Below are 17,091 nucleotides of genomic sequence, written 5' to 3'. Positions count from 1 at the left end.
GGGACCCTTGACACCGCAGACAGATGCTCTATCCACTGAGCCAAACCGTTAGGGCTACATCAACGTTTTGATTAGACATATAAGGTTTCTCCTAACGAATTTCTGGTTTCCTCTGAATTATCTTTTTTTTTTTTTTTTTTTTTTAAAGTAAGGTGATATTTGTGCATGAATGCTGGAGACAAAGTTTCACAATTAAGAATAACGAACATTTCAAATTAAATGTTCATTATTCTTATTTATTTAATAGTCGTCACCACGAAAACTACATAAGATAATTTTGGACAAATGACCAATATGAGCTTTGGTTTACTGCATCATTTCGGCTTAAGACAAGAATGGTGTAATTTTGGTCATCTCAACGGAGGGAACACAGAGAACATTCAGTGTTAAATCCGACACCTATAATTAGGAAGACCTATGGTTATACCATAGCAATTTTAAGGATGAGGTAATTTGGGGAGGGTGGAAAAAGCAGCAATTAATTAAAAGTTTTCAATGCAGTTTATGTATGCTGCACTGCATTCGCTGACACCCAGCATGCTCTGTAAAAGAAACGCCTGCTACCTGTTGTCCTACCGGGTTACTGTGGCATGTAATTAACGGTATAGAAATACCATTTCTTTCTTATCCCAACTCCAGAGGCCCTTACATCCTTTCCCTGGGATCCAGGCGGCTTGGAACAAACGAAAAAAATTCTGTGAAACAGCCAAGGGCCTAGGGAATCAAGTTTCACTAAGAAAAAAAACAGAAGGGCCGCGATTAGATTAGGCAAGGTGGGAAAGTGATATTGGCAGGTAAAGCGTTGGAAAGTTACAACTTTGGTTATTTTTTAACCGGCGTCCTACAAACGGCCCGCATGTAGGTGTCTCACTCGCGGACTTGGAAATGAACTTCAGGTTTCCTTTAGTTGGGGAGACTTGCTGAATCTGAGAACCTGGCGGCGGTGCCCCACCTCACCCTCTGGGTCCCCAGGGGGCATCCTCTGGAGAGCCGGACCGTCCGGGCAAAGGCGCAGGGAAAGCCAGGAGACCCGGGAACGGGGGGCGCGAGCCCCGAAAGCAAACACACACCCGCCTCGCTCCCCGTGGGTGGAACTTCCCCGGCCGCGAGCGGAGCGGGTGGGGGCGGCGGTTCCCCCAGCGGAGGAGGCACAGAACCGCGCGCACGAGGTTCGAGGCGCGCGGCGAGCGCGGCGGCCGCCGCCTCCTCCCCTCCCCGCCTCCGCCGGCGCTGCCTCCTCCCTCCGCCCGGCTCGGCCTCCCTCGCTCCCTCCCCTCGTTGCTGGCTCCGGCGGCGGCGGCGGCGGCGGCAGGCGGGGAGGGCGTGCGCCGGCCGAGAGGTGTCGGCGACGAGGAAAGGGAAGTTTCAAGTGGAAGGTCGTCCGTCGACCGGCGCGTCCTCCTGCTCTCCTCCGGCAGCATCATGGCGGAGCCGAGCGGCTCGCCCGTGCACGTCCAGCAGCCCCAGCAGGCGGCTCCGGTGACAGCGGCGGCGGTCCCGGCGTCCCCGGCGGCCGCGACAGCAGCGCCGGCCCCGGCCCCGGCCCCGGCGGCGTCCGCGGTCCCGGCCCCGGCCCCGGCCCCGGCCCCGGCCCCGGCCCCGGCCCCGGCCCCGGCCCCAGCCCCAGCCCCGGCCCCGGCCCCGGCCCCGGCGGCGCAGGCGGTCGGCTGGCCCATCTGCAGGGACGCGTACGAGCTGCAGGAGGTTATCGGTCAGTGCGGCGGGCGCGGCGGGCCGGGTGGGAGGCGCGGCCGGGGGCGGGAGGGGGCGCGGGATGCTGGGCTCGCCTGCCTGCACGCCCGGGAGGCAGAGCGGCCGCCTTCGGGGCCTACCGGCTTCAACAGTTTTTTTGTTTTTTTTTTAAATTTATTTGTTCGTCTCTAAACGCTGGTGCTGCAGGAGGCGGCGCGGCGGATGTGACTCGCACTGCAGACCAGCCGCATGCTGCAAACTTTTATCTCGCAGATCGTCGGGGCGGAGGAGCCGGGGACCGGCAACGTCGCCGCATCTCCCTCCACCCGCGCGCCGGGGCCGCAGCCCGTGGCCGGTGGCCACGCGGGTAGGCAGCCGCGGGAGGGGTGGGGTTGCGGGGGCGCCGCCCTGCGCTTCCAGCGCCCCCACCTCGTGCCCCGGGGGACTCTGCGGGCGCAGCCGCGCCTCTGCTCTCCGAGCTCCGCGCTTCTGCTCCTAAGCAGCAGCCTCTCGCCTTGGGTGTCTGGGCTACGTGGAAGTCGCGGAGGCCCAGGTTCTTACTCAGGGCCGGGAGGATGCTGGCTTCCCTCCCTGACAGCCGCTGGTCCAGCCCGCCGTGCAACCTGGCTCTCCGCGCCGCCTGGGTACCCGCCTCTCTCGGTGCCGGGGCGCGCCGCGCCGCCTGCTGTCCAGCCCGGCCGCCCGGGAAAGCAGGCGCCCTGGCCTTCTGCCCTGCACCGGGCGATGCTTTCTTCTGGTACAGGGCCGCGCTCCAAGGGTGAAACCCGAGGCTGTCGGTGATCTGCTCCCTGCCTTCGATGCCTTCTGGTGGGCTCACAAATATCACCTTATCTTACATTTTTTTTTTTTTTAAAAACCTGGCAAAGTCGACCGGCAAGAAGCCGGAGTTACTTTTCCTTGGGCCAAGCACGTAAAGGGCCAGGAGATTTGTGTTGACCCTTCACTTAGAGCCTTCCCTATTGGGTCATCCTGTTGGAGAGGCTTGTTAAACCCAGTCAGGGAAGCCTCTAGGTCAAGTGCGCCCTCAGCTAATAACCTTACCGGTGCTGGGATGGGATGCTGCCATCCCACATCTTGATAGTTAAGGACGGCGATGAAAAAGGAATTCAGAATATTTATCTTAAATTTTTTTTGCTTTTCATGAAAAATATTCTTCAGCGGGCCTTTATCACTTGCTACAGTGTGAATGAAGCATAGTGCAGAATGAAATTATATATATATATATGAGAATATATGAGAATATGATAGGCAGAATATTTAACCTAGGGTATAAGAGCTTCAAATAACCTAAAATGGCATCTCTACATAAAATTCTTTTAAAAAAATCCCAGACCTTTCATAACTTTTGACCAAAGGCTTTCAAGGGCAGAGTCTTGGTCACTGCCTGGATTAAATAACGTAAAGGGTGTCTGAAAGCCTCGAGTATTCAGTGAAAATCCCTTGAACCGGCATATAAGCCCTTTCATCTCCAGTTTTACTGCCTACCCCTCCCACATTCTGCTTATATTAATTGTACCTGGACTAGTCAGCTGTCCTAGGACACATCTGGTCTTCCATTCCTTGCCTTTGCATGGCTCTTCTCTAAGTTCCCATCTTGGGAGTGAAGCCCTCACCTTCCAAGGCAGCCACAGTGCGTGTTCTGGAGAAGCCTTCTGCTTCTCCTGAGGCCAGGTACTGCGCTTCTTCTGCTCCTCTTTTTACACACCTCATAGCATGTAACTCCACAGTTTTTATTTTCTCTACAGACTCTGAGGGCCTACTATGTCTCAAGCATTGTGCTGGGTGCTCACAGTATAGACATTAATAAACATGGTCCCCGCCCTCAGGGACTTCAGGTATTCATGTAAATGATTCTGTAGGATGTGGGGATGTGAGTACTGGGAGAGCACAAAGGAGGGAGTGACTGCTAAAAGAAGGAAGCAGAATATTCCACAGAAGACCGTGGAATTTGAGCCAGATTTTGAAGTCTGACTAAGCGTTTGTCAGGTGCTTTAGTATTTCTGTTGCTGTCCCCCCTAATCATCTGTGAACTTAAGGGTGATCTTATTTATCTCTTTGCATCTTATAGGGGTGGTCCATAAAAGTTGGGTGATGCTATCTACCCCATAGGTTCCCATAGGGTTGGGACCAGAATTTACTTATAATCAACTTATGTCCTTATTTTGTTAATTAGTAGGGTTAAAATGCAAGCTTTGTCTTTTGAAATTGTAAGACTTTTAGTTAATCAGTTTTGTGGACTAAGGAATAAAATCTTATTTTTGTTTAAGTGATGGTGTTAATTGCATGGCTTCTTTCGCCTTGCAGTAACAACATTGCTAATTATGGTTGGTCAATTTAATAATAATGAAAAGAAATTTACCTGAGGAATTTGAGAGCAGAAACACCTGCTCATCACTTCTATCCCGATTTGTTCACTGTCGCACTGGGAAGAGCTTCTGAATATTTTAAATTTATCTAGCTCAGTTGGTTTGAGCGTCATCCTGATACACGGAGATTGTGGGTTTGATCCCCCGTCAGGGCACATACAAGAAGCAACCAATGAATGCATACATAAGTGAAACAACAAATCGATGTTTCTCTCTTTCTCTCTAAAAATCAATAAACTTAAAAAAAAAAAAACTTCTAGCCCAGCCGGCATGGCTCAGTGGTTGAGCATTGACCTATGAACCAGGTCATGGTTCAATTCCCAGTCGGGGCACATGCCCAGGTTGCCGGCTCGATCCCCAGTGGGTGTTCAGGAAGCAGCTGATCAATGATTCTCTCTCATCATTGATGTTTCTATCTCTCTATCCCTCTCCCTTCTCTGAAATCAATATGTGTGTGTGTGTGTGTGTGTGTGTATGTGTACACACACACACACACACATATATATATAAAACGTCTAAAATAAACAAACAAATAATTTTATCTCATATTTTGCAACTAAAAGAGATGGCTTATATGGAGGACATGTTATTGAAAAATCAAATTGTTGAAATAGGATTTTGTAAGGGTAATGTTTATAGGGAATTGCAAACCCATTTCCATTTAGTGTGTAATGCTAGTTCAGTAATTATGAGTGAACTGTGGTTAAGCCCTTTTGCTTAAACAGTACACGCAAAAGTTAGTAGTTCAAACACTGAACCAGTTTGGACATGAATGTGGGTGGACAGCCTTTGCCTCTCCCTGCCATACAGCAGATGACATCTGATAGGGCTCCAGCAGTGTGAGCTGTGACCAGGAGGAGGCTCAGGTGTGCGTGAGCAGAAAGCCAAGGTGCTCAAACTTTCCAGCGTGGCACAGCATACTTTTTCTTCATTTCCTTCTGGGCAGAGGTTGGGGCCCCAGGATTAGGAGAGAATAGGTTTGCTCACATCCAAACAAAGCAGGTTCAGTTGTTTGACTTCTATTTTAGAAAAATAAACACAGGATTTTGCAAGTCTAAAAATAAAGTTTTCTCTTTGTTGTATTGTTCTTGTGTGGTAAAAGATCAATGGAGAATTTGTAATGCTCTTAGGGGTAATCTAGTCAGAAAGTTTTACATAACCTAGAAATGATTAAAATCTGTGGGAGGGAGCTTTTGACTTAGGGGTTAACAGTGTTGTGAAATTATTAAATTTTCTTTTAGTCGTTAGTATTCTTGTCTTTGTAGATTTCAAACATTTATGTCTGCTGTACGAGTGACTGCTTTTCGGAGGCTTTCTAACCTATGTATACTCTTCAAGCTCGTTAATCTTTGTTCCTCACCTCTCCCCCCATCTCAACCTCAAATTCCTTCTTTAGAAGTATAAGGGGTACCCAAAGATAGGCCAACTGAAAAGTTAATTTGTTGGCGATATTGCTTCTATCACCTTGATTCAAATTCCTTCTTTAGAAGATAAGGTGAGTCATCTAAATGTTGACTTGGGCATCCCTAATGGAATTGAACAACCTCAAGGAACCTTGCTGTCAAAGACTGGTAGTCATTGCAGTATCAGTTTCTGTGTTTGAACGAGACAGTCCTGACAAGGGCTGTTATCTTTGCTGATTTTCCTCAGAGAAACCATAAATACACCTGTGCCTCATAGTATGTTTGATTTTCTTAGATTTTTTTGCAGGATGAGCCATTCTGGAGTTTTGCACTTGATTTCTCAGCGTTGTTTCACTTTTGCCCTGGATAGTCATTCAGAATGATTTACAAGTAACACCTACTGAATTTGCACTCCTAGTAAACAAAAAGAATTTGGTTCCTAGGCTCCTAGCCATACGTTGAGGAGGGGGCCTCTGGGTGCTTTGTTCCATTCTCTCCTCTGAGGCTGTGCATAACCATTCAGGTGTGTTTTCCTCAGGCCCAGGTCATAGACATATGGCCAACTCTGTAAGGAGCAACAGCCTTCCTTCCCCAAATGAGACCTGCTTTGCTCTGTGCCCTCAGAGTTTCTGTGGAGTTCTGTGGTGTAGGGATTGGCTCTGGTTTTACAGATGTTCTGGAGGGATCTTGAGAGCAGTAGGAGCCATACTGGTCACGGTTGTTTTTGAAGGACCTCAGAGGGCCACAGCACTGAGTGTGTATTCTGTGGTTCCCCAGTCCTTTAAACTGCACTTGCTTTGCTGCTGCTGCTAGTTTGTTAGTTTGGCTCTTTTTATTTATTTATTTTTTAAATCTTCACCCGAGGATATGTTATGTATTGATTTTAGAGAAAGAAACATTGATGTGAGAGAGAAACATTGAACCGTTGTCTCCTGTCGGTGTCCCTACCGGGGATTGAACCTGTAACCTAGATATGTGCCCTTAACCAGGAATCAGACCTGCAACCTTTTGGTGTTTCCGGGACGACCCTCCAACCAATGGGGACACCCAACCAGGGTGGCATTATGTTTTTTTATTTTTAACTAAAGGAGGCTTGAGATGCTTGGCCTAAGACAGGGCTTTTGATTTTCATATTATTTTTTTTTTTTTTTTTTTGTAAAGAGAAAAATGTATCTAGAAATACCCTTTTTGTATTTTTTAAATCATTGTGGTAAAATATGCAGATATACATAGGGTTTACCATTTTGACCATTTGCTAAGTGTATAGTTCAGTGGCATTAATTGCATTCACAACAAAAATGCTCTTTTAAATGTACTGTTCAAACTACCACGTGCGAAAAATCTCTAGGGTAAGAAGAAACTTACGGTAGAATTACTGCCATACTTACTTTATTTATGCATTTGATTTGTGACTGGTAACATGACTTTCTCCCTGACTCGGATAGTCTGTTGTAGGCTACATTTTTTTTTATTGTATTTGAGAGTAAATTAAAACATTGCGGGCTCTGGAGTCAGACGGCCTGGTCTATTTCATATCTTGGCAATGGCAGTCATTGGCCTTGAGACCTTGAGCAAATTACTTAGATGTGTCTGCGTTCAGATTCCTCATTTGTAACGCTGAGCTGATAAAAATAGGGTTGTGAGGACCCAGAGAATGTAAAGCACTTAGAATAGCGCCTGGCACAGTGAGTGCTCTCAGTCAGTCTGCGCCGTAACGCCTATAAACCGCACCTGCTAATCAGGTTCAGGCTATCAGGAGAGAACACGGTCTGTCTCTGGCAAGGCTTTGGAGTGGCTCGAAGAGGTTCCTGCGCTCAGTTCCTACCCGGGAGGAGGCAGGAGGAAGAGGGAGCCTGGCACTCTCCTCCTTCCGGTGGGCGGCTCGGAGAAGGCGGCTTTCTGGGTGGGCCCGACTTCCCCTAGCACCTCTGCACCTCAGCCGTGGGAGGAAGCTGGAGCGGCCTGCGGAGCTCCTGGCCATTTGGCCGGCTCCTGGGTGTAGGTGCCAAATGGCCCTCTGACAAGTGGTGAGAGCATCCTGCGGGAAGGTTGCTGGGAGGACCAGCCCATCATGAGAGGGCTCTCGGAACAACCTGCTAGGACTGCACTTTTCTCCCGCCTCGGAGTCTGCCCCGCGGAGGCTGCCCTGCTGGCAGGAAATGCTGCTGACTGAAAGAAACATCCCCTGGCCCGGCGGCGAGGGAAAGGACGGGCATTTGTCTTCAGATAAAGTCATCACTGTTGCTCCCCTTTCTCCTTCCTTCCCTCTCTGCTTTCCCTTTGGCTAATAAATATTCTCAAGTCTCTCCCTCTTATCTGGAACCACAAAAGAGAACAAAACAAGACACTCTTACTACTCCTTCCTCCTCAAGCTACTATCTTATCTCTTTCTTTCCTTTCACAGCTGAGCCCTGGAAAGAACCTCCCATTCACTTCTCAGCCCACAGCCACCTGGCTTCTGCCCTTTGCTAAGAAACCAAAATTGCAGTCTCCACAATCGCCATGACCTGCCTGAGGCCAGAGCCAGTGGATGGGCAGTCCTCCCTTCTCCTCTCTCTGTGGGACTTGACACCATCTGTCCATTCTCCTCCTTTCCTGCCTGGCCCTGCCCCAGGGCCCACTTCTCTACCTTCCACCACCTCCCACAATGCCAAGGGTCTCCCTGATCGTTGGGTTGGTGTGCAGGCTTCCTTTTATACGTCTTTATTTAGATACTAGAGGCCCAGTGCATGAAATTCATGCACTGGTAGGGTCCCTAGCGGCTGCCGGCTGGGTACTCCCTCCCTACCCCTGGCCGGCCCCACCCCCTGGTCGAACTCCCAGACAACTCCCGGTCGAGGGGACAGTTTGCATACTACACTTTTATTATATAGGATTCCACAGAACTTCATACTCAAACTCACTGTCTCTCCATTTGTGCTTCAATCTTAGTTCTACTCCTTCAACATTCTCCACCTTCCTTAAGACCCTCGGGCGCGAAACAGAAACATGGTCATCCTCCACTTTCCCATCTTCCTCTGTCTCCCACATCTCATTGGTCATCAGTCCTAAATATTTTGCATATTTGAAACATTGCCTCTAACTCTTCCTCTTGGCCATCCCCAGTTTAGTGCAGGCCCTTATCAGTTCTTATTTGGAGTATTGTAATAACTTCCAAACCAGGTTCTTGTCTCCATTCATGCTTCCAGCTCTAGTATGCCTGGCTCCAAAGTGATGCTGCTATGCCAAACTTTTTATCAGTTACCCCCGTGAGTGGCTTTCCCATCATCCTCAAGATGAACTCTAAGCACAGTGTGTAAGGCCTTTTGGGAACTGTCTCTGACCTCCCTTTCCCATCATACCTTGTCATTGCCGTTCTCAGCACAGACCCCCAGCCAGTGGGAACCTTGGCCGTTTGTGAAATGCTTCATGCTTTGCTAGCCTCTGCTAGGTAAGTGCTCTCCTGCTTGGAAGACCATTCCACTATCCTTCCCTTTCGTCTTCATCTATTTAACACAGAGCTTTGTCTCTCCAGTTGTCTCACCTTTATTAAGGTATAATATGCATGTGGAAAAGTGTATGCATCGTAAACGTATAACTTGATACGCGTTCTTAAGTTGAACACACTCTGATCGTGGCTCCCTTTTAGGACTGGGAGTAAATGATCCCTCTTCACAGAAACTTCTTCTGCCCTTGAGCCTCCTTTGCCTCTGCCCCTTGCTCTGTTGGATATTTCACCCCCCGATAGTGCTCACACTATAGAGTGTCCCCCCAAAAAGGTATGCATATACTCTGAATAATTATAAAGGCATTGTTTATTAAAATACATTTCATTTTCAAAATTGAGCTATCAGCTATTAAAGTGTATATACATTTTTTAAATTACTTTATTGATTAAGGTATCACATATTTGTCATCAACCCCTCCCCCCCCATTCCCATCCCAAACCCCGCCACACGCATGCCCCCATCCCCCTGTTGTCCGTGATCACTGGTTAGGCTCATATGCAAGCACACAAGTCCTTTGGTTGATCTATCTCCCTTGTCCCCACCCTCCCCTACCTTCCTTCTGAGGTCTGACAGTCTATATACATTTTTTGGGACACCCTGTATATGAAAATGGTTTGCCTGCTTGCCCATCCTGGCACTAGATGTTAATTCTTAATTCCTCCTTGAGTACGGCATCCCTTGCCTCCATGCTCCACACCCCATGTCAAGTGTCCAATCAGTGTTTTCTGGATGAACGTCTGAATCAGGGGTCCTCAAACATTTTAAACAGGGGGCCAGTTCACTGTCCCTCAGACCATTGGAGGGCCGGACTATAGTTTAAAAAAAAAAAAACTATGAACAAATTCCTATGCACACTGCACATATCTTATTTTGAAGTAAAAAAACAAAACGGCAAAAACACCCGCATGTGGCCTGTGGGCCGTAGTTTGAGGACGCCTGGTCTGAATTCTGGGGACAAATCCTCCCTCCCTCCTTGTGGGAGAGGAACATTGCCCGACTTCTAAAAATTTGTCTCTGTGGTTCCTGAAGATTTGATCTTGTCCATGGCTAACGATAATGCTGATTTAGTTTCGTTTGGGCCAATCAGCTTAAAGGGCTCTGTAGAAATTAGTTCATTAATCCACCCAGATCAAGAGTAAGCACTTTGAGTGCTTCCACCTGCCTGGCTGTGCAGGCAGGCAGGCAGGCAGAGGCCTGGCTTTCCGGAGGTCATCTGACTGTGAGGTGGCCTCTCTGGATTAAAGGAGCCGAGCTCCCTGCCACCCCACCCCCACCAAATCAGCATTCATTCATTTATTTTACTTTTTCCATCACCATGTATCCCCTCTGTGCCCTCTTCCACCTCCACCCAACCCCCTCCACCTCTGCAATCACCACACTATTGTCCATGTCTCTGAGTTCTTTCTCTCTTTTCTTTTCACCACCACCACCACCACCACCACCCACTTCAGAGCTGTCTGCCTGTAGAGCTGTCCTTTCTTTCTTTATTTTATTTTTATTAGTATATTTTATTGATTTTTTTTTTTTTTAACAGAGAGGAAGGGAGAGGGATAGAGAGTTAGGAACATCGATGAGAGAGAAACATCGATTAGCTGCCTCCTGCACACCTTCCTACTGGGGATGTGCCCACAACCAAGGTACATACCCTTGACTGGAATCGAACCTGAGACCTTTCAGTCCACAGGCCAAAGCTCTATCCACTGAGCCAAACCAGTTAAGGCAGAGCTGTCCTTTTTTAAGTAGACCCATGCCTTCGCTTTTGTGTATGTATTTATATATAACAACCGTGAGGAAGTCTGGGGGGCCCCTTGTTGGGTAGAAATCAGGACTGCTGGAGAAGATCAGGGGTACCGGTGAAACTCAGGAGCAGACTATCAGGACAAGTGATTTTCACAGGTTATGATGGCAGGAGTTGCATTTTTGTAAATGACAAATGACCAAGGGTGATAGGATATGCGTGCTACATGCTAAACCATAGAACTCGGTCTTTTTAAGTGAAAACCAATCTAATAGGTGTTGCAATTCCTTTATGGTTTATTTTTTTGGGGAAATTTATTTTTCTATTTAAGTAGAATCCTCCATGTAATCATGTGAGATTTTACATCGCTCTGCCCCTTCGCCCAAGGACAGCTTTGTTGAAATTATACCAAAACAACTCCAAGATGGTTGAAGTAATTCAAGTGTTTCAAGTGTTTCTTTTCTCAGATCTGCTATCCATTGGTCAAGTTTTTGCTACTAAATAAGAAATCAATATATTGATTAAAAAGGCATTTTACATTTGGCTTAACTGGGAAGCCAAGGAGAAATAGCAGTTCTTTAGAGAATGGATTGGCAGTGCTTTAGCTCCAGAATTGATTTAGATAAACACTTTGGAATCTGATGTGAGTAAATGCTGATATATTTCATGTTTCTTCTCACTTGCCAAACAGTTATTTGAGAAGAAAGGCTGGCTTAGCTTTAAGAAACTTCTTGGATATTGAAGAGTGAGATGAATTGACCTTTTAAGCTGATTGTATATTTTGAGCTATGGGAAAACATCATTTTAAGATAGTTTTATTTTCAAACTTCTAAGTAAGTGGCACTTATTAGAATGCTCAGAGGCCTGGTACTGGGGGTGCTCATTCAGTTCTTCCGTTGGGTGAAAATGAATATTTTGGTGACATTTGTAGGGTTCAGGTTTCCCAGCCTTTGGGCACCAGTAGAGCTGGTCACCGGAAGAACTGGTGTGGGGAGTAGGTTTGATGCCTTTCTCTCATATGGATGAGAGATCTTCATTGGGGGAGCATTTTGAAGCCAGTGACTTGTGACAGTTCTGAGACTTCTCACAATCACCCTATTGATGATTGACGTCCTAGAAGAATTTGTGATCTTGTTTTGAACTGGTAGCATCAGTTTGTGCCAGGGTTTGTAACAGGGGTATTCCAATTGCTTTTGTTCCTGGCCTGTTTAGTTTGGGGGTTGAAAAAGTATTGTATTTTCTGGATTAGTGCCTATGGACCTATCTTGCATTGCTTACATTTTAATTTGAATTATCTGGTTTGTTCATTCTCCCTTCCTCCTTCCCTATGGCAGGCCCTCCCTCCCTCATTCCCTCCTCCCTCCCTTCCTCCCTTCCTCCCTTCCTCCCTTCCTTCCTTCCTTCCTTCCTTCCTTCCTTCCTTCCTTCCTTCCTTCCTTCCTTCCTTAACTTCCTAACTTCCTAACTTCCTAACTTCCTTCCATTGGCAGTGTCACCATCCCCTTGGCTTAATTGTGGGGTGACTCTAGAAAGCAGGGGAAGAGAGTGCTTGGAGGAAGGAATGAGTGGTCTGTGCTGGCTTTTCTACGTCAGCTCCTAGGTGAGGAATGGCATAGAACATAGAGGGATACTGAAATTTAATTTTGGAAGGGACTGAAGAGAAAATCCATTCCTGCTCCTTTGCTTTACAACTGAAGACCCTAACATTCTAACTTGAAGTAATTTGTCTGTGGTCCAGAAGTCCTTAGAATCTTCTCAGGCCCATGATTCCTACCTAGTCCACTATTTTCTTCTACTTAGACCACATTGAGTTCTCACTGGTGGGAAGGAAGAAGTTAGAAAAGTATCGACTCAGTGAATTTTATAACTACCATTTTAATAAAGCTAAAAATATATCTCTCTGGGAATATATTTACTGTGTAGATATCATAGTAAATGTCTTATTTACTCATTTAGACATACTGAAATTATATGTATATATATTTCCTTCACCAGGGCATGTTTATTTAACATGTAAACCAGGTGGTATATAAACATAAAATAGCTTCATTTCAAGCTTCATCTTTTGTGTGGTTTGTTACAATACTGTATTTTTAATCTATGGTTATAATCTGTCAGTGAGGAAAAGGAGTGGGTGTGTGTGTGTGTGTGTGAAAGTAAAAGGCTGAGGAGCAGCAAGTTGAGAGTGAAGAAAGCACGTGAAGTAGATGAGCCTCGGCTGATCATTGCTGGAGCCAGATCCCTTCTGCCAGGCTGATAACTTTCCACGGTCAGAGTGGCAACAGCATTCCTATCAGACGGTCTAGTTCCACGCTGTCCAGTGCGGTAGTCACTGGCCACATGTAGCTATTTAAATTTAAGTTAATTAAAATTAAATAAATGTGGGGAGGGGAGAGGGGTGAGTAGGCAGAGCACAGAGTATGTTTAGGGCAGTGAAACTACTCTGTGATATTATACCGTATTTTCCGGCGTATAAGACCCCTGACTTTTTAGAAGATTTTCCTGGGTTAAAAAGTCGTCTTATACGCAGGAAAGTACGGTAATAATGGATACGTCATTATACATTTGTCCAAACCCATAGAATGTACATGCGTGAACCCCAGTGTACTAGTAAACTGTGGACTTTGGGTGATAATGGTATGTTGGTGTAGGTTCATCACTTGTGACAAATGTACCGCTCTGTGTGTGGGATGTTGATAATGGGGGAGGCTATGCATATGTGGGGGGAGGGGATGTATGGGAAATCTCTAGTTTCAGTTTTGCTGTGAACCTAAAACTGCCTTAAAAAATAAACTCTTTAAAATAATTAAGTAAAATACAGTTCCTCAGTTGCAGCAGCCACATTTCACGTGCTCAATAGGCAAATGTGGCCACTGCACCGAGGAGCTGTATGTTACTTATTCCCTTTTAAGTCTGTAATTCTCATTACTCTACAAGGTACTTTATTAGGTAGTGCAGATACAGACTGTTTCTGTCACCACAGAGCGTTCTGTTAGACAGCGCCTGGTGGTCCTTTCTCAGAGACGTTACCGAGCGGACTAAACGTCACCGTGGCGGCTCTGAGTGGCCAGAGGCCACCTCCTGATGAAACGCGAAGGCAGGGCCACTGACCTAGAAGTGCAAAAAGGGGTCAGGCCGTGCTAACCTGATTAAAAAATCATCTTTCGTTTTCACTCTGAGCTCCGTTTGAAAGCCAGTTGATTCATATTTTCAGAAGAACAGTCAATCCTTTCTGTGTGTGGTGAAACAGACACCCCTGTTGACGTAGGATGATAGTTACGAAGCATGAGGTTTTTATCTTACCCACTTAGCTCATTCTGGGGTGCTGTGATTACGGTAAACACAAGAGACTCCTCCCAAATGAAATCTGGTATTGTCAGAAGTATCAAAATGTTATATTTTCTTAAGAAATCGCTAAAGAATCTTGGGGTTGGATGTGGTAGACAGAATCACTTTAGTTTATCCTCTGTGGTGCTGTGTAGAAGGAACTGACGAGGGTTTTTTAAAAAAATGAAATTTCAAAAACGTTGTGAAATTAACTCTACTTCGAAAAAGTAATACGTATATCACTTAAAGCATGTGTTTGAATCATGGTTCTTTCCTTCCTTTGAGTTTAAAACATGTTGGTGTTTGAGTACTTAAAAGATGAATGGTTTAGCCCAAGCTATATATCACAAAGTAAATAAAACATCTCATATTAAGTCAGTACCTTAATAGAAATTCAAACTCAGCAATCACTCTTTGGGCAGGATACCTGCTTTGTTAGGAAAGGGAATTAATAACTGAGGGATGAAAAAAAAAAATCTGTGTAGGGAGATTAACTGGATTTAATTTGGGGCAATTCAGGAACAGTCTCTACTTTCTCACATTTAGCGGCCTTGGGTGACTGGGGCCGTGAAAGAGAATGTTTTACTCTGTAATCCTTTCTTATTTTTCCTTGTAGATGCCCTTTCAAGTTTCTGGAGCCCTAAACCCAGTGCCTGACCTTCAACAAGGGTTGACGTGGAAACATTTTTAATATGGCATCTTTCCTGGGCATGTGGGTGGCTGAAATAGGGCTGGGAGAAGTGTTTCTGTGTAGTTTCAAGTTGTGATCATTAGGACAAACTTACTGTTTTTGGCATAAGGCAAGATTGGAGCTAGGTTATTTATCTTTACTAAAATAAATATTCATCGGTTGTTTAAAAAGTGACAGTCTCTCGGGCTAAGAGATAATGAGCCTCCCAGTTTATCCATAGCCATCTTCCTGTTTCCATAGAAGCAGCAAGACTTTTTTAAGGGCTATAATTTCATGTCCTGTTCTTTAATGCCCATTAGAAACATAGGCAGCTTTGTAGCTTATATATTTGCTTAAAAAGTTTTAAAGGTAAAGGGGGATAGCTGATGTGCAGTCACTAGAATAGGTAAAAGTTGCCTGGCCAGTATGGTTCAGTGGACTGAGTGTTGTCCTGTGCACCCGGAGGTCAGGGTTCGATTCCCTATCAGGGCACACGCTCCCATTGCAGGCTTGATTCCCACTAGGGGGTGTGCAGAAGGCAGCCGATCAATATTTCTCTCTCATAGCTATTTCTATCTTGTTCCCTCTCCCTTCCTCTTTCTTTAAAAATCAATAACAACATTTTTTTTTTTAAAGAATAGGTAAAAGTTACAACCAGGCAGTTGTCCTGCTGTGCTTTTAGGTGATAGCTCATTTAGTTTCCCAGGTTAAGAGTGAATTGTTTTCAGTTGTATGTTGTTGTTTAAAAATTAAATATTTCTTTGTCTCTTGGAGCTACTTGGAAGTAAGAGAATGACAAAAATATGAAGTGTCATCTTTATGAAGGATGACTGACTTTAAAACTTACTGTATCACAAGTTATCTATACTAATGAAAGGGTAATATGCTAATTAGACTAGACATCTTCTGGACATCTTCCAGACATCCTTCCAGCAAAGCCACGGTGGCAGGAGCCGAGGCAGAGGCCGTTGGGGCGATCAGGCCAGCAGGGGAGAGCAGTTAGGGGGCGATCAGGCCAGCAGGGGAGGGCAGTTAGGAGCGATCAGGGTGGCAGGGAAGGGCAGTTAGGGCCTATCAGGCTGGCAAGGAAGGGCAGTTAGGGCGATCAAGCCGGCAGGGGAGGGCAGTTAGGAGGTGATCAGGCTGACAGGGGAGGGCAGTTAGGAGCGATCAGGCTGGCAGGAGAGGGCAGTTAGGAGCAATCAGGCCGGCAGGGGAGGGCAGTTAGGAGTGATCAGGCCAGCAGGGGAGGGCAGTTAGGGGGTGATCAGGCCAGCAGGGGAACAGTTGGGGGGAGATCAGGCTGGCAGGGGAGGAGTTGGGGGGCAATCAGGCCAGCAGGGGAGAGCAGTTTGGGGGTGATAAGGCCAGCAGGGGAACAGTTGGGTGATAAGGCCAGCAGGGAGCAGTTAGGGGGCGGTCAGGCTGGTAGGGGAGGAGTTGGGGGGCGATCAGGGTGGCAGGGGAGCAGTTGAGGGGAGATCAGGCCAGCAGGGGAGAGCAGTTTGGGGGTGATCAGGCCAGCAGGGGAGCAGTTAGGGGGCGATCAGGCTGGCAGGCAGAGGCAGTTAGGGGCGATCAGGTTGGCAGGCAGAGGCGATTAGGGGCAATCAGGCCAGCAAGGGAGCAGTTAGGGACATCAGGCTGGCAGGCAGAGGTGATTAGGGGTGATCAGGCAGGCAGGCAGGCAGGCAGGTGAGTGGTTAGGAGCCAATGGTCCTGGATTGCAAGAGGGATGTCCGACTGCCGGTTTAGGCCCAATTCCGAGGGTGCAGGCCAGGCTGAGGGAACCCCCCTCCTCCCATGCATGAATTTCATGCACCAGGCCTCTAGTTATATATAAAGAAGTATTCTTTCCTTCAAAAGGACCTGGTGGGAGAGAGTCCACTTATACTTTATAGTTACATTTTATTTTAAAGTTGAAAAATTACCCATTTCTATCAGCCCTCCTGTGAAGAAATGGGACTGATTTTCTAATGTGACATTAATTTGCTCTTCAGATACTTCCAGAAATGTTTTAAGCAGTTGTGGCTTTCCTGGAATAATTACTCAACATTACAAAATGACCCTAGCCTGAACAGTGCTGTTAGTTGTTTAAAGTCAGTGTTGTTTACACTTATTTTTAATAGATTCAGCATCACTACTTCATTGAAGTAATGAGATTATGCAGGACTGATGTTTGTAGATGACAATGAGCTGTTTGTCTAGAGATAGAGACAGCAAAAGCAAAAGCAAAAGCTGGTGGTGGACTAAGAGGATGAGGAATAGCATGGGGGATAGGATTCCAAAATCAGATCTGTAAGCCAGAGACAAGACGGGATATGAAAGACAAAGATTAGCCCATGGCCTCAGGAGACCTCAGACCTGAACAGGAGTAGGAAGAGAA

General features: G+C 46.5%; 1 protein-coding gene across 1 annotated transcript in view; it reads left to right on the top strand.

Annotated features, from left to right (window-relative positions):
• Window positions 1–1,219: 1,219 nt before the first annotated feature.
• Window positions 1,220–17,091, top strand: part of STK39 (serine/threonine kinase 39) — a 265,976-nt gene continuing 250,104 nt past the window's right edge. The window contains exon 1 of the mRNA XM_054723077.1: window positions 1,220–1,711. Coding sequence (XP_054579052.1) covers window positions 1,423–1,711 — 289 coding nt within the window. The 5' untranslated portion in view covers window positions 1,220–1,422. The remainder of the gene's footprint in view (window positions 1,712–17,091) is intronic.

This window comes from Eptesicus fuscus, chromosome 11, assembly GCF_027574615.1.
Source record: "Eptesicus fuscus isolate TK198812 chromosome 11, DD_ASM_mEF_20220401, whole genome shotgun sequence".
In the NCBI taxonomy this organism is placed as follows: Eukaryota; Metazoa; Chordata; class Mammalia; order Chiroptera; family Vespertilionidae; genus Eptesicus; species Eptesicus fuscus.
The sequence above is the reverse complement of the archived record's forward strand: the minus strand, read 5'-3'. Positions and strand labels throughout refer to the sequence as shown.